The sequence below is a fragment of the Camelus dromedarius genome, chromosome 14 (genome assembly GCF_036321535.1).
Source record: "Camelus dromedarius isolate mCamDro1 chromosome 14, mCamDro1.pat, whole genome shotgun sequence".
In the NCBI taxonomy this organism is placed as follows: domain Eukaryota; kingdom Metazoa; phylum Chordata; class Mammalia; order Artiodactyla; family Camelidae; genus Camelus; species Camelus dromedarius.
The window spans coordinates 70,230,880-70,248,606 of NC_087449.1; the positions used below are offsets into that span (position 1 = coordinate 70,230,880).

The 17,727-nt window shown below is 58.8% G+C and overlaps 1 protein-coding gene across 1 annotated transcript; it reads left to right on the forward strand.

Moving 5' to 3' along the window:
• The first annotated feature begins 526 nt into the window (after positions 1-526).
• On the forward strand, positions 527-2,451 carry TMEM52 (transmembrane protein 52). Its single transcript, XM_031463835.2, has 5 exons — positions 527-618; positions 705-748; positions 872-913; positions 1,509-1,687; positions 1,792-2,451. The coding sequence occupies exons 1-5, from the start codon at positions 553-555 to the stop codon at positions 1,962-1,964; spliced, it is 504 nt and encodes a 167-aa protein (XP_031319695.2). The 5' UTR covers positions 527-552; the 3' UTR covers positions 1,965-2,451.
• The last annotated feature ends 15,276 nt before the right edge of the window (positions 2,452-17,727 follow it).

Genomic DNA, 17,727 nt, shown 5'->3' on the forward strand with positions numbered 1-17,727 from the left:
TGACCACCTCCCTTAGGCTGCCCACTGATGGAGGGGCGGAGGGCTGAGGGCAGCGAGCATGCACAGTAAGCGTCTTTGAACAGCGCCAGGCGCCCTAGCTTCCTGACCGCGGTAACCCTTCACCTCCAGCACCGGGGTGTGTTTTAGGCGTGGCCGCGTGCGTCCTGGCCACCATCCTCCAAGGCCACACCCTGTGCAGACCCGGCCACAACTGTCCAGGGCGCGCCCCGGTCCACACGGAGGCCGACTGCAGGACGCTAAGGGCGAGATAGCCCCCAACCCACCCAGGAGACACGGAGAGAGAAGGCCTCCCGGGAGAGTCATAGGTCGGGTCCTGAGGGGCGGGGCCCTAGGGCCGGGAATCTGGGGCGTGTCCACGAGACACTCCCTCGAAGGGCGGGGCCTGCGGGGCGGGGATCCTGGGCGGGGCTACAGCGCGAGTCCTCCAATGGACGCGGCGTAGGGGCGGGGCTCGTGGTGGGAGGGGCCTAGGGGCGGGGCCTCCATAAAGCCACGGAGCCGTGAGACTCGCGCTCCTCGTCTGCGCGGAGCATGTCCGCCGGGGCGCCGGCCGCCCGCGGGCTCCTGCTGCTGTCGCCGCTCCTGTCGCTGCCGCAGGTGGGTCGCCAGGCGCTGGGCTCGGGCACCGCGGGGCGGGTCTGTGCTCGGCGCGCCCCGGCCCGGGCTCACCCCTGTCCCCACAGGTGGCGCTGGGCTTCGCGGAAGGCAGCTGCGACCCTTCGGACCAGTAAGTGGGGCGGGGGCTGGGGAAACGGGGCCCTGGCCCCTCCCTGCGGGGGGAGGGTCAGGCAGGGCGGTCGGCCGGGCCCTGCCCCCCCCCCCGCCTCCTCAGGTGCCACCATCCCCCCAGGTGCCCGCCGCAAGCCCGCTGGAGCAGCCTGTGGCACGTGGGGTAAGTGGAGGCCGCGGAGTGCAGTCAGGTGCGACGGTTCTCCCTGGGCCAGGCCCACCAGACCCACACCCTGCCTGGCTCCACAGCTGAGGAGTCGCCAGCACTGTGCCCCTACTGGGCCACTGGTGGGAAGGCGCTGGGGCCCTCCGCAGCCTCGCAGACAGACCCAGCCTCCTCCTCAGCACCAGGGGCGACCTCCCTTGTGGGTCCTTCCTGAGTCCTGCCCACCTCCGGACACCCCTTCATAACCTGCTTGCCCATCTCCCACTCCCTTCCTCCCCACAACCGTGGGAGGCCTTGTGAACATGGTCGCTGGTCTGGGCACAGGACTGTGCAGTCGGCCCGGGACAGCGTGTCCTGGGAGTGAGCCCAGGGCCACTTACGGCCAGCCCCAGAGAGACAGCCCGTGCAGGCCCAGCGTCGGGGGCCAGGCCAGCTCTGGCCAAGGAATCTCAGCCTGGAGAGACATGCCCTGGTTTTCTTTTATCCCGTCCACTACTTTGTCTTGAGCGACTGGACCATGACTGCCCGCAAGGAGCAGGTGCCCGGTGGCTGGGGTCAGTCCAGAGGTAGGGTCTTGCTCCTCCCTGCCCAGGCTTATCCTGCTCGCAGTCCTCCTCCTGCTGCTGTGTGGGGTCACGGCCAGCTGTGTTCGGTTCTGCTGCCTGCGGAAGCGGGCACACACCCAACCACACCTGCTGCCGGCACCTCAGCCCTGCGACCTGACAGCCATCCCTGTGGACAGTGACAGCCCTGTGCACAGCACTGTGACTTGTGAGTGCCTGAGCCCTCACCTGGTGGCCCGCCTGCCTGCAGGGCCAGTAGGGAGCTGGGGAGGGCCAGACCCATCCCCATAAACCGACTCTGGTTCTCTGCAGCCTACAGCTCCGTGCAGTACCCACTGGGCATGCAGCTGCCCTTCGGGGAGCTGGACCTCGACTCCATGACCCCCCCTGCCTACAGCCTGTATGCCCCCGAGCTGCCACCCTCCTATGATGAAGCCGTCAAGATGGCTAAAACCAGACAGGAAGAGCCACCCCCTTTCCCGTAGCCCAGCCCCCTCCCCAGGGCCTCATGCCTAGAGACCCCTTCAGGGCCCCAGGAACTGGGCCCTGATGCCCCACACCCCTGGCTGTAGCCATGGTGCCCCTGAGAGTGGGCAGGAAGGCTCTCCTGAGCCTCCCAATGCCACCGGCCACTCTCTACTTACAGTGGACTGTGCAAGGGTCCTCGGGCTAGGGGACTGCAGCCCACCCCCACCATCCTTCTCCCAGGAAGGCCAGCCGTCCAGCACAATGCTACAACCCTGGCCTCGTTGCTGTGTAACACAGGGCAGCCAAGCCGGCTGGCCCTGTGTTTGCCACACACACGCACGCACACGCACACACACACACAGGCTGCTTCATTCATCCCTGGCCCCCAGCCCAGCCCCAGCAGGCTCTCAGCCCACAGGAGGCCCCACAGGCCTAAGCCTAGGGGCTCAGGACCTGCTGTGATGTCTGCAGCTTTTTGGAGAGAATAAAGTTTGTATCAAAGTGGCCTCTGCATGGAGGAAAGGTCTCTGGGAGGGGCCCTTGGTCAGCTGCCTCCTGGTGCAGGCAGGCAGGGTCAGTGCCTGGTCCTTGGCCTACGCCCAGCCTGGCCTTCAGGCTGGTGTCCAGAGCCCAGAACTGGGCAGTGGGCAGTATCAGGTGTCCCACAGACATGACTGGCCAAGTGTGATGTCTGGCTCAGGAAACCCCTCTCCTTTCTCCAGACCCACGTCTTTGTAGCCCCTTCTTCCCAGGCTGGAGACAGTGAAGCGTACAGGAGTCTGGCAGGAGCGTTTATTGGCCCCCCAGGCAGAGCTGGAGTGGATGGCAGGGTGGGCAGCAGGGGGTGGTAGCGGGCAGCAGCCTTCCTCCAGCAGGCCTCCCTCAGCTGCAGCAGCTGCCCCTACTGGACCGGCTTGAAGGACTCCCCGGTCGTCATGGCCACGAACTCTGAGAGCAGAGAGAGGTCAGTATCCCAGCCGGCCAGCCAGCAGGCTTCCAGGGCCCATCCCTGCTCACCCTCGTAGTCGATGGTCCCATCCCCATCCTTGTCGGCCTCCACCTCATTGGTCTCACCTGTGTTCATGAGCACGTACGTGCAGGACCCTGCACTGAGTGGCAGCGGGCCCGGCGCTGGCCTCGGCCGCCCTACCGCCCAGCCACCAGCCCTACTTGAGCGTATCCCAGTCGGTGTGGCCCTTGCCCTCCTTGTCGAAGAATGGGGAGGCCACCCTCAGCTCGCCCTCTTGGTTCTGCACCTTCTCCCAGGGCCAGGAAGTTGTCAAAGCTGAAGAACCCTTTCTCTGCAGGGAGGCAAGCAGCAGACGGTGCGAGTGAGGGTGGCACACTCGCACGCACTGCAGATCCCCACCAGGGCTGCCCGGGCCAGCCTCACTGTCTCTGTCCACATCCTTGGCTATGGAGGCCAGCTCGCTCTTGGTGGGGTTGATGTCCAGCAGACTCATGAGCCGCTCCAGCTGGTCCATCCTCACTGCCCCGTTGCCCTCCTCATCGAACATCTCGAAGACCCTCTTGTACTCTCTGACCTGCTCTGCCATCAGGTGCTCTGTCTGCAGAGACACACTGGATTCACCAGGGCTCCGTGCCCCTCAGGCCGGGAGAGGCCCTGGGACCTGTGGCACAAGGAACCCTGGGCCATCCGTCCACTTGGCCATCCTTCAGGGCCTGTTGTTAAAAGAGGAGGTTCCCAGCCCAGAGCAGGCTTTAGGCTACAGCCCCTGAGGGGACAGCTTAAGGGGAGGGGCCCACGAGTTGCGGGTGGGGTACAAAGGAGCCACAGTGCAGGCCAGCCTCATGAGAGAGTAGTAGGGGGCTGCAGGGCAGGTGGACAGGCCCAGGCCCCAGGGCTAAGTCTGTGGACACCCAGGGAGACCAGCAAAGGACGCCATGGACCATCACGGGGAGGAGCCTGGCCTGGGCCAGGGTGAGGGTTCCCAGGCAAGGGGCTTCCAGGCCTGCCCATGGACAAGGATTGGGGGTCAGCCCCAGGGCAGTCTGTCAGCAGGTTTTGGCATCCCAGGGGGACAGTCCAGCACCTGACCGCCCTACCTGCGCCTGCCCAGAGCAAGGGCAGTGTCAGTGGCTGGCAGGGCTCGGCCTTGGGCCCCCACTCTTCCCGCTCCATCCAGCCTCACTAAACTCCTTCCTCAGGCTCCCAGAGAGACCCTCACACCTTCAGGCATGACCCTAGCCAATCATGCCCAGAAGCCTGCCCGTCCTCTCCCCGCCGGGCGCTGCTTCAGCTGTGGCTTGACCACCAGCCAGCCCCCTGGGGGCTCTGCCGGGCACCAGGATCAGCCTTACCATGTCTGTGGCCGGCTGCGAGGGCACTGCAGGTGGCACTGGAGCTGCTGTGAGCAGAGAACAAAGGGCTGAGGGCGGCCAGGTGTATTAGCTGGGCCCGGCTGCCCTGGGTCCCTAGGGTCCAGATTCCAAGAGCCTTTTTCGGCCAGGAGAGCCTGTCAGCCCTATTTTGGGACAGGTCAGCCCTTCTTGGCTCTCCTTGGCCTGAGCACCCCTCACCCTGAAGCTCCCTCTCCGACTCTGGGTGCCCACCAAGGCCCTGCCTGGGGCAGCAGGAGTGGACACCGCGGGTCAGGGCGGGAAAAGGACTGACCAGCGCCTTTGTGCATTCCTTTCTCACCACGCCGGCCCACTCCCACCATTCTGCAGCGAGAGCCCCCACGGGCTGTCGTCACTACTCTGTGAGCTTGCTGAATGCCCTCCCTGGCCAGGTGACACACTCACATCCCCAGAAGCCCAGTGCCCCAGCATGGCGCCAGCACTTTGCTGGCACCCTCTAAAGACAGGTTCAGGAATCCAATGTGTTTGGGACCCCTCTCTGGCCACCCCGTCCAGAAGGGGCTAGAGGCGGCAGTCCGAGGAGAAGACAGCTGGACACAAGCTGGGGGTAAGGGAGGGCAGGGCAGACGGAACTCAGAAGCCAGGCCAGGTTTCCTCTGGGCAGTCAGGGGCTATTCTGGGGTTTCTCAGGGAAACCTGACCTCCCTCCCACTCAGAACAGCAGAGCTGACTCCCAGGGGAGCCCTGTGGCCAGGCTGTTGAGTAACCAGACACCTGCAGCACACTTACCACTGCATGTGTGTGCTCAGGCCTCGCACACCCCTGCCCCCAGGCCGACCAGGGACGCCTGGGCCTGGGTCCTTGCGCTCCCCTCCAGGCAGTGAATGCAGATCCGCTGGCCTACCCACTGCCCTCAGAGTTTTGTGGTTCCAAGTTGGGGCTGAGTAGGTCCTCCCATCCCCCTCCAGCTCCCGCCCCTAGGGAGAGTCTCCAGCGGGCCCCACCAATTCCCGTCACCCCCTGGGCACGGCCCCCAGAGCCATGCACACACAGACACACACCCCAGCCCCCGCCCCGTGACCGCCTGATGAATTTGAGCAGGTGGGGTATGCTGTGTCCCCCGCCAGAGATGCTGCCACCAAGTTCAGGACAGCTGCTGAGGCCGCAGGATTTGTGCTGACAGGGACAGCACGGCTCCAGCGGGCAGCAGGCCAGTGGGCCCCGGCTGGGACAGGACCAGAAGCCGGCCTGGGTGCCCACCTTGCCCAGCTGCTCCCGGCCTTGGCTTCAGGCTTTGTAATAGTGAGAAAAGACTCTCCCACCACGTCCCCGCAAAACCCCCGACATTTCAGTGAAGCCAGTCACATCGACCCGCCCGGCCACGGCCAGTGAGGAGGAGAGGCGGTGGGTACAGCACGACGGGGTGGGGCCCAGGACCCAGAGGTGGGGGGGTGGGGTGGGCTTCACATCATGTTGGCCGGGCTCAGGTGCCAACCAGGCGTTTGCTCAAGCACTAGGCTAGGTGTTGCTCTCAGTCTGTTTTTGACATTTGTATTGATTACACTGGTGAAATTGGCATGAAATATTACTCAGAGGAGAGAACTCATGTTTATCAAACATTTGTTATGAATCAGTCTTTCTGCTTGTTCTTTTTCTATTTGTGGCACAAAGCACGTATCACAAAAGTAACCACCTTACCCGTTTTTACGTGTCCAGTCCAGTAGTGTGAGCTACACACACCTTGTTATTCAGCAGACCTCCAGAACTTTCTCATCTTCCCCAACCAAAACTGACCCTGCTAAACACTGATGCCCCGCCTCCCCAGCCCCCAGCACCCACGCTTCTCCTTTCTGTCTGTGGGTTTGACTCCCCTAGGGACCTCGAATAAGTAGCATCAGACGATATTTGTCCTTTCATGTCTGGCTTATTTCACTGAGCATAAAGTCCGCTAGGTTCATCCATGTTGTAGCAGGCATCAGAATTTCCTTCTTTCTTAAGGTGGAACAATATTCCACTGGGTAGACAGAGCACGTTTTGTTTCTCCATCAATCCATGGGCATTTAGGTTGCTTCCACCCCTTGGCCAACTGTGAATAATGGTGCAGTGAACATGGGAGTGCATGAAGTTCTTTTAGACGTGATTAACATTTAAATCTGTAGACGTGGAGTAAAGTAGAGAACACTGATCATGTGGGTGGGCCCCATCCAATCAGTTGAAGGTCTTGAGAGAAAGGACTGAGGGTCCCAGGAAGAAGGGGTTCTGCCCGCAAACCACGTCTGGACGTGAGCTGCCGCATGAGCTCCTCCCTGGGTCTCCAGCCAGCTGGACAGTCACCACAACCACACCAGCCAATTCCTTAAAATAAACCAGTCTTCCTCCCGCCCTTCCTCCCATTGGCCCATTTCTCTGGAGACCCCTAACGAGCCAGAGGCCAGAGCAGTGAGCTCCAAGTAGCTGTGCACAGGCCCCAGGGCCGCCCTCCCCACCGTGGGGCTCACAGGATGGGGCCACGGGCATCCCGAAGACAACAGCCGGACCCGCACTGAAAGGGCAGGCCGGGGTGAGCGAGAGGCTGCCTGTGCAGCAGGGGGGCCCCGGCCCCGCCTCGTCAGCGCTGGGCTCACTGCGCCGCCCCAGGGCCGACCAGCCAGGCCCTCCTGGAGAAGAGAAGAGACCCACAGACACAGCTGCTGGGGGCCCCCAGTAAGAGGACACTGCGAGTCCCACCCCTCCAAGGTGGCCTCAGGTGCAGACCCAGCTCGCACGGCCCCTGTGGCCCCACGTGGGGCCTTCTGAAAGGTTGCTGGCTCCGGAGCCCCCACGGCAGGCCAAGGTTCCTTCCAGCACACCTGGACCTCTCCCCAGTCTGGCCCTGCCCCTCCCTGACCCGGGGACGACCCCTAGTACCCCAGACTCCATCTCGGGCTCTGCGTCTGGAGGGCCCAGACGGCAACGGGATGGGCTGTGGGATGCGGCCCAGCTGCAAGGAGGCGCTGGGGGACGGGGACACAGATCCCTGGGAGCTTGCCTGCTTAGACGGTCACTTTGGTGGGTTGCAGGAGCAGGGATGAGAGACCAGGGGCTGCCAGCCCACACCTGGTGCCTATGCTCAGCCGGGTGGGGATGGTCAGTGGCGGGGAAGGAAAGCCAGGAGTGAGGGCAGGTGTGGGTGTGGGCGCCGGCAGTTACGGGCAGAGCGTAGGGTTTCTGCTCGCCGCTCTGCAGTGGACGGCAGAGAAGTGGAGGCCCACATCTGGGACCTGAGTCAGAGTGGCTGACCTTCAAGGTCAGGGCCCTGGTGGGGAGGCCGGGACCCTGACACGCGGGTGCGACGTCTGGGTGGGTGTCCCCCTCGGTTTGGAGGCCAACTCCCTTGACCCCTCTGCACCTGCAGGTTTGCCCCCGTCTCCTGTGCAGGGCTGGCCCCACACCCCCACCCCAGCTAGAACACAATGAGCAGGACTTGCCTGACCCACCCGAGGCTATGTTTGTCCCCCTCAGCATCCCCACCTGCCCTCCTAGCCACTGGGCCAACAACCCGGGTCAGCTGCAGCTTGACCAGCTGAGGACAAGCCGGGCCTGACACGGATGGGCCAAAGGACCCGGTGGTCATGCTGTGGCCATGCCGGCAGGACTCAGACGAGCACAGCTGGGCCCTGGGGTCTCCCTCGAGGGCCTGGAGCACAAGGACTGGGGGACAGGACTCTACACACACCAGGGGCCTCTCACAGCCCCCACTTCCTCCTGAATCTTACTCAGCCAGCAAGGGGCGGGCCACAGTGGGAGCTGACACACAGCCCTACGGCCACCAGCCTCCTTGCCCGCTGGCGACACAGTCTCCCCAGGTCCCCAGTGGACTCACCCCCTTGCCCACCATCACCTGCCCAGCTCTGGGGCTGCCCTCTGCCCACCCCTTCTTAACTCCTGTGCCTGTCGAAGGGCCAGCCTGGGGTGTCAAAACGGAGAAGCCCAAACCCAGACCACCAGCCAGGGAAGGCGGGCAGGGCTGCAAGCACAAGGTTGGGTGCTGCTCTGGGGAGGGCCGAGCCAGCGACGGAGACCACAGTGCAAGGCGAAGCGCTTAGGATAACCAGCAAGGTCACTGAACTGGCTGTATAACTTCCACATCTGTGGACGGAAAAAACAGAGAAAACACAACGAACCTAGTGAAATGTAGGAAGGGAGAAGGAAGCCTGCGTTACTGGGAAGGAGGAAGAAACAGCACAAAAGAGCAGGGGCCGGGGGCGGGCCCGTGGGGCGGGCGAAGGCAGTCAAAGGGTGGAAACTTCCAGTGATAAGATAAATCAGTACTAGGGGTGTCACGCACGACCCGATAAACATGATGAACACTTCTGTGTGCTACACGTGGAAGCTGTTAAGAGAGTAAATTCTAAGTGTTCTCTTAGCAAGGAAAAAACTTCTCCTCTGTCTTCGATTTTGTGTCTGTGTGAGATGGTGATGTTCCCTGACTTACTGCGTGAGTCACTTCACGGTGCATGTGAGTCAGATCATCGTGCTGTGAGCCTCACATTGATACAGTGCTGTACGTCAATTATAGCACAGTAAAACGGGGAGGAAAAACAAGTAAGCCCAGCCACGTGACAGAGCGCCCAGGGGCCAAAGCTGGAAGAGTGTGAGCCAGAAAATAAATCCGATCATATTTGGTTACAGACAAAGTGTAAGATGAACATCCACTGTGCACTGAAGCACACCATCACCAGAGCGAAAAAGCAGCCCACAGGGCGGGAGAAGGCAATGCGAGGCATAGGCCTGCTAAGAGACTAACGTCCAGAAAATACAAAGAACTCCTGCGACTCAGCAAGGAAAGCAAACAACGTGATTCCAGAATGGACAAAGGACCTGAGCGGACATGTCTCCAAAGAAGACACACACATGACCAACAAGCACACAAGGCGGCGCTCTGCTTCACTGACCACCAGGGAGACGCAAATTCAGTCACCATGAGACACACCCGTCAGGGTGGCCACTACCAAAAAGCAAAGAACAGGTTCTGGCCTGGCTGTGGGGAAACGAAAGCTGGTGCATGGCTGGTGGAAGACAGTATGGAGGTTCCTCAAAAAACTGAGTGTGGAATGACCATACGACCCAGCAATTCTGCTTCTGCATATGTACCCAGCAGGACTGGAAGCAGGGATTCAAACAGGTACTTGCACACCCGTGTTCACAGCAGCATGATTCACAGGAGCTAAAGGTAGAAAGAACCCAAGTGTCCATCGGTGGATAGATGAATAAAATGTGGTGTGTGTGTGTGTATGTATACGTGTGTATATGATGGTTAATATTATGTATCAAGCTGGCGAGGCCGAGGGCAACAGGTAGCTGTGTGACTGTGACTGTCTCTGGGAGAGCTGGACATTGACTCTGTTAACGAGTAAAGAAGGTGGCCCTCCCCAGTGCACGTGGGCATCTTCCAGTCTGTTGAGGGCCCAGAAAGCACAAAATGGCAGCACAGGGGCTAATTTTCTCTTTGCCTGAGCTGGGACGTCCAGCCTTTCCTTCCCTCGGACATCAGCACTCCTGGTCTCAGGCTGAGTTACCCCACTGGTGTTCCTGGGCCTCCCGCTTGCAGGCGGCAGACCTGCCTCTCCATGGGCACACGAGTCAGTTCTCATAGTAAATCTCCTTGTCCTGTACCTAAGCAAATGAGTGCATTTTTTTTTTTGTCATAGAACCTACTGCATCCCTTTTTATTCTTTTTATGTACAAATTATGTATATCTTACCCTTTTTATTCCTTTTTTTACATGTTTTTATTGAGTTATAGTCATTTTACAATGTTGTGTCAAATTCCACTGCAGCACAATTTTTCAGTTATACATGAACATATGTATGTTCATTGTCACATTTTTTTTCACTGTGAACCACCCCAAGACATTGTATATATTTCCCTGTGCTATATGGTATAATCTTGTTTATCTATTCTACATATGCCTGTCAATGAGTGCATTTTAAAATCCCATCTCTATGTGTCATATTGATATCTATACATACATAACCGATTCTGTTTCCCTGGAGAACTCTAATACAATATACAATGGAATTATTATTATTCAGCCTTAAAAAGGGAGGAAATTCTAACCCCAGCTACAACAGGGATGAAACTTGAGGACATTACGCTCTGTGAAATCAGCCAGTTATAAAAAGGCAAATACTGTATGATTCCATTTATATGAGATCCCTAAAGTAGCAAATTAATAGAGACAAAAAGTAGAAAGGGGGAGAAGATATAGCTCAGTGGCAGAACATGTGCTTAGCGTACATGAGGTTCTGGGCTCAGTCCCCAGTACCTTCATTAAAACATAAGTAAATAAAAATAAAATAAACCTAACCCCCCCCCAAAAAAAGAAAATAGAATGATTGTTGCCAGGGCCTGGGGAACGGAGGAATGGGGAGTCAGTGTTTAATGGGGACAGACTTTCACCTCTATAAGATGAGAAAGTTCTGGAGAGGCTGGTGGGGATGGCTGCACAACAGTGTGAATGTGCCTAATGCCCCTGAGCTGTGCCCTTCAACGGTCAGATTGGTAAATTTTATGCTATGTGCATTTTAACACCACGATAAAAATAAATACATATCCATGAGTCGATATTGATATAAATGCCTAAATAAATACATGGGAAAGAGTCAGATCTCCCATACAGGTGCATTCCAAATAATGTATGTGGATGCGCTCCCTTCTCCCCACTTCTTAATTTGTAGGTGGTGAGCAGTAGCTTCCTTCCAAAGAAGCAGAGAATGGGAAGGACCACAGCCCAGTAATCAGGGTCAAGGTCACAGTGGTGAGTCACGTTGAGGGGACACGCCCTGGAAACCACGGGAGGAGAAGGGCCCTGTACCTCTCTGGTCTTCCTTCCAAAACCCACAACCCTGCTCTAATCACTGGGGGAAGACACCAGACAAATCCCAAAGAGGAACAGCCTACAGGATGTCCTGACCAGGACTCAAAACAGTCAAGGTTATCAAAGACAGGGGAAGTCTGAGAAATTGCCACAGCCAGGAGGTGCCCAGGGAGCTGCAACAACTAAATTTACTGTGGGATCCTGGAACAGAAGGATGACGCTGGGTAAATACGAAGGAAATCTGAATACAGTGTGGACTTCAGTTAACAGTATGTCAGTGTTTGTTTATTGATTGTGACGTGTATCGTGCTAATATAGCTGTTCATAATAGAAGAAACCGAGTGTGACGTGTATGGGAACTTCCCGTACTCTGTAAATCTAAAGCTATTCTAAAAATAGTTCATCTTAAAAAAAAAAGAAATGCAAATACATCAATAATAAAAATAATGGCATTTAAAACAGTCGCCACTTAAAAGGCGACCAAACTGACTGGATAAGACGAAGTTAGATGCTCTCTGTCCACAAGACACAGCCTACAGAAAGGTGGGGCACACGGGAAAGGGGTCGTTTTCGCGACGAGCGGGCGTGGGGCGATGTGAGTCACCAGCCCTGAAAATATGGACGGTTTTAGTAAAATCACAAGCTTGTCTTAGAACAAGTCACCGCGGCCATCCCGGGTCTTCCTGGGGAGTGCCAGACACCCAGACACCGCCCCCTGCCAGCCCGCCCCGGAGGGTGGGGTCCGCAGCGGAGTATCTCCCACCGGAGCTGGTACCCCGGCCGCTCGGCCCCGCCCCGCCCCGCCCCGCCCCGCCCCGCCCGCGACGCTCGGCCCGCCCCGACCCCGGCTCTTCACCCGGCCCCGCCCCCTGCCCTTCGCCCGACGCTCGGCCCCGCCCCTGTCCAGGCCCCGCCCGGCTCCCGACCCGGAAGCGGCGGCGCCCGGCGTCCACTCTGCACGTCTGCACCAGGCGGCGCTCGCGGGCCGCGAGGAGCCCGGGCAGATATGGCCGCGGGATGGAGGGCAGCGGCTCCTGCCTGCGGTGAGTGGCGTCGGCTCTCCAGGGCTCTGAGCTGCGTGGAGTCGCTTTCCGAGGCCTCCTGCCTGGCCATTTTCAAGCCCTGGTCTCAAAACCCTGCCCTAGAAGCCTCACTTTCGGGTTCTCTCAAATGCTAGCACAAAACTGGCGTAAGTGTTCATTTCATTCACAGCCCAGCCTGCTGCAGGTGGCAGACTGTGTGGCAGGGTGCCGTCTGCGGAAAAGTGGAACCAATGCTCACTTTGGTCTGATCCCTGACCAAGTGTTCGCAACCACCACCACCACCCCCGCCCGAGAAGCCCCTACCCCATCCCCAGGCAGCAGTTTGCACCAAACGGACCCCTGTTCACATCAGGGCAGAGAGTAGGCCCTGGACTCTGAGGGCTCTGCCTGGAGGCTCGGCCTTATCCTGGGACACTGGCCAGCCATGCCCAGGAGCTTGGGGCCACTGCTCTGCTTAGCTGCTGTGTGACCCGCTGTGGCCCAGGCCCCAAGGGGGCTCGCAGCTGACCCTGGTGGCCCTGTGTGTATGCCCCCTGCTCCCCTGCAGGGCTCAGGGGCTTTCAGTGTTCTGAGGGCTCTTCCTTGTCCTCTCCAGTCTTGTTTGAACGTGACAACACCAAGGTCGTTTTGTCCGAAAGCTAAAAGAGGTTTTGAACCTGAGGCGTCTCTAGCTACAGCGGGCCGAGGGGGGCCAGAGGGTGGTGGAGCCTGGAGGTCTGTCCTGCACAAAGGGGACACTGAAGCTGGAGGAGGCCAAGCCCCTTGCGGAGGGGAAATGCCTGCCTGGCCTTGGGGCAGCATCCATATGCCCTGGCCTCAGCAGGTGGCACCCAGTGGGGCTGACTCCCAGCCCCTTCTACACACACTCTCTCTGGGCTCTTCCTCCCCATGATCTCTTTCAGGGGTCATGACACCTCAGTGCCCACCCAAACGTAGACCTGGCAGGTCCTTAGAAGTCTAATCCGGCAGGCTGAACCCCGTCCCAACCCCCGGGGATCCAGTGCAGGCTTGGGCAGATGCTAGGGGAATGTGGCGAAGCCCAGCGGGTCCCAAATGGACGTCACAGTGAGAGCTCCAGGGCCCTGGCTCCAGGCAGCGCCCCCCATGCGCCCAGCTACGCCTGCTAGTTTCCAAAACACCCAGTGCCTTGGGCCTGGCCGCCCCAGGAGGGGCAGCCCGAGGGCCAGCAGGTGCTCTGTGCTCTGCCTGGCACCCCTGCTGCTTGGGGTGCCAGCCCACCGCTTCCTCTTCCACCGCACCCGGGCCCCATGCCTCAAGGCCTTCAAGACCACGGCCCTGGGTCTCTGCCCTGATCCAGGCCCACTGGCCCCTGTGCCCTATCATTGCCCCTTTGAAGCACAGTTTGCATCATCCCCCAGGGGGCAGGTGGGCTGGGCCTCTGGAACAGGATTCTTGATAAACAACCCTCAGGCCCCCAGGTCCCTCCCAAGGGAGGAGAGCTGCACCCTCCAGAGGCAGGTTCCACTGCCAAGGACTGTGGTACTGAGACTCCAGGGGCTGGGGGCCTGGACGGGGTGATTGCTGTCCCCCTACTCCCGTGCCTGCCGCAAGGCATGTTCGTAGTGCCCAGCCTGGGGGCAAAGTGCCCACTCAACCTGGACCAGAGCCTGCAGGCGGGGATAGGTGGGGTGGAGGAGCACAGGACCCAGTGGCACCCTCACCCCTGCTGTCCCTGCTGGCCCAGCCCACAGCTACCCGGCACCCACCTCCCCTTCAGAAGGCAGCCTGGGGGCTCTGGGTGCTGAGGATCCCCCTGGGTCCTAGTATGGGGTCCCAGGGCAATTTCATCGGCCTGACAGGCTGGACTCACGCCTGGGGCAGGGGCGGCTGAGGTGGGACTTGACTGGCAGCAGGGACCAGGTCAAGTACCTCGCACCCCACCCCCCAGGTGGGACAGGGGTGGAGAGGAGACCCAGGACAAGGGGCTGGGTTCTTCCCCTCCAGGCTGAACAGTGTCCCCAGGGGCTGAATGGCAGTTAGGGGCCTCCAGGAGCGAGACTCCCCATGCCCGTGCTGCCAACCACGCACCTCACGTGGCTGCCTGTCACTCTGTGCCCGCTCCAGGCTCTGCCCTGGCTGTAAGAACATGCTGCCAAAATGTGGAAGAGGGTGGGGTGGGGCAGGTGGCAGGAAGGAGGTGCCCCTGAACCCAGCATTTAAGGCCTCCCCCTTCCCCTGGTCCTGTGTTGCCTCCTGGCTGTGTTCACATGTGCCCCTCCACCCCCACCTCAGGCCAGCTCTGGGACCCTACAGCTCCCTGGGTCCTGGCCTAGGACCCCACCCTATGCTGGTGCCTGCTGCCCTGGCCACACAGCCCTTTTGTCTGGAAAGTCCTCCCTCTCTTGGGAGAGGGTGTTTGCCTCCTGTTCACTCCTCACCCCTCCCCCGGGTGGGGGCATCAGCAGCCCCCAACATCCTCAGCTACACAGGCTCCCCCACGGCCCCTCACTAGCCCGAGGCTCTCCAAGCCCACTGTGGGCCTGCTTCTCCACCCGACATCTCTGAGCGTCTTGGGCTAGAAAGGTCCAGGACCCAGCACATTCTCCCTACCCCCGCCCAGCACTGCCTACCTCCACCCAGCGCTGCCTACCGCCGCCCAGCTCTGACTACCCCAGCCGTACCTGCCTGCCCTCCTGATTCACCATCCAGCTGCTTGGACAGACAGCCAGGTGTCACCCCTAATTCGTCCATGCCCTCGTCCCCAAACAACCACAAGCCCCACCACTCCAGACACCTGGCCCTGCCCGGTCCACTGTGGTTCTCATCGCAGGCTCAAACACCCCAAGGCAGCCAGAGGGGGCCGCAGCCCTCCGCCCAGACCCACCTCGGTCCCCATTGCCTCCCAGCAGGACCTGCCCTCCTCACTGCCACCAGCACAGCCTCCTCTTGGCGCTTATTTTTTTTAAGAAGTAGCTGATAAATGTCAAAGGCATTTTTTTTTTTTTTTTGCAGAGGAAGAAAAGTCATTCCTCAAATCCGTACAGAATTGCAAGAGATCCTGAGTAGCCAAAACAATCTTAAAAAAGAAGACCAGAGCTGGAGGACTCAAACTTACCAATTTAAAACTTCCTACAAAGCTATACTGACCAAATCGGTGTGGTATTATTATAAATAAAGACAGATAGATAGATGGACGGAACAGAAGAGAGAGCCCAGAAATAAATCCTCACATGTGTGGTCAAATGGTTTCCAACAAGGATGCCAAGACCATTCAATGGGGGAAAAGGACAGCTTTTTCAACAAATGGTTCTAGAAAAGCTGGATATTCACGTGCAAAAGAATATTTGGTCCCCTACCTCACACTATATACAGAAATCAACTTACAGTTTATGAGACCTAAATGTAAGGGTTAAAACTACAAAGCTCTAAGAAGGAAAAGTAGAGGTAAATCTTCATTACCTTAGCCTTGGCAATGACTTCTTAGACATAACCCCAAAATGCAAGCAGCCAAGAAACGAAAAAGGGAAAGGTAAGATGGACTTAATCAAAATGAAAACCTTTTGTGCATCAAAAGACACTATCAATGGAAAAGTGAAAGAACTGTCAGTGAAGAAATAACTGACAGAAAGGGACAAAATATTTGCAGAATTACCTATCTGTTACGGGTCTTGTGTCCAGAATACACAAAGAACTCTTACAACTCAGCCATCACCACCACAACAAAAAACAAGTTCAGAAAAGGCAAAGGACTTGAACAGACGTTTCTCCAAAGAAGACATACACATGGCCAATTAGCACACGAGGTGATGCTCAGTGTCCCTAGTCACCAGGGACATGCAAATCAAACCACAACGAGATGCCACTTCACAGCCACTAGGATGGTGAGACTCGGAAAGGCTGAGGGTCACACGTCTCAGGTGGGGAGCGAATGGAACCCTTGCACATCGCTGGTGGGGATGTTCAGCTGCTGTGGAAAACAGCTTGGCGGCTCTTCAGGTTAAACATGGAGTTACCGTACAACCCTGCAATTCCACTACTAGGAAATACCCCAAAGGACTGAAAACAAAAGTTTGCACACGTGTGTTCACAGCAGCGCTAGTCACCACAGCTGAAAGGTAGAAGCAGCCCGACTGTCCATCAACGGACGACTGGAGACACAAAGTGTGGCGGGGCCGCTTAGTGGGTTACGCAGCCCCAAAAAGGGACGAAGTGCTGACACTGGCTGCAGCATGGCTGGTCCTTGAAAACGTGGTGCTCAGGTCACGAGGTCACGTGTTGTATGATTCCACACGTGTGAAGTACCTAGAGCAGGCAGATCCACAGAGATAGAAAGCCGGGGGCTGGGGGAGGGAGAGGGGCTTCCTTTGGAGGTGGTGAAACGTTCTGGAACTGGATACAAGTGATGGTTGCACAATCACGTGAACATACTAAGTGCATATGGAACTGTATGCTTCAAAAGGGTGTTAGCGGTCAATTTCACAGTATGTGTATTTTACCACGATGCAAAACAGGAAGTGGCTGCTGAGGCAGAACCCTGTCCAGGTGAAGCTTCCAGTCCCCAGGAGTCCTTGAGGAATTTCCCCTTCTGATCAGGGGAGTGTGGGCTGCCCTGTGGGGAGGAATTTCCTGGTGGAGACCCCATGCCCTGAGCTGAGTTGGAGCCGGGGTGGGAACATGGGCCATGGGGCTGAGTCCCTGCCCCCTCACAGAGGGAGGAAGGTTGGTGGGTCTTTCTGTTGGAAAGGACAGTCCCTCCAGGTCGTGACTTGAGAAGAGGCCAGGGGGCTGTCGGGACAGCGACCAGGAGGCAGGCCCAGAGGGAAGGGCCCTTCCTGCCAAGCAGCCCAGGGGCCAGGCTGTGCCACTGTGCCAACACAGGGTGGCCTGCGGTGGCACCCTGTCGGTGGCCACAGAGTGGGAGGGGCAGCTCTGGGTCTGTGTGGCCTTGAGGATCAAAGTCCCTTCCCCTGTGCTCAGTGACTGCCTGCTGGAAGTGGCCCTGCGTGGCGTCTTCATATCAGACGACTTCAGGCCAGCGTCCTGGGGTGGGAGGGCTGCTCCAGAGCACGTGGTCCAGGCTCTGGGGCCATCTCTGGGCTGCCTCTTACGTGGCCCAACAGGGCACTGGGCTCAGGAAGGCTGCTCAGGCCGCAGGCACCCCAGGGGCTGGACTGCCCACCTTCCCCCTGCCCTCTGCTGGTGCTACAGGTGCAAGCTGTTTACCCGGCAGGTGCTAGTGGAGCTGAGTCCCAGGGCACCACCTGTGGGGAGCCGAATCCCAGAGCAGGGGGCACTCTCCCCCCAGCAGGGCCCTGGCAGAGGGAGGCGAGGGGAGCTGGAGGCAGCCTCCCTGGCCCTCCTCTGGACAAGCTACCCCGATCCCTGCAGCCACCACCCCTCATCCTGTTCATGTCTACAGCCAAAGCTCAGGGGAGGCAGCGAGCAGGCCGCCCCAACTCTGGGCGGCTGTCAGATTTGGGATCTGGCCAGTGTGCGGCGGAGGCTTCAATCACCCTGCACGGGCCCGTGACCCACCAAGCCAGTGTGGTCCACCCAGAGCTAGGCTCACTAGGTCCCAGCTTCCTGGCTCCAGGG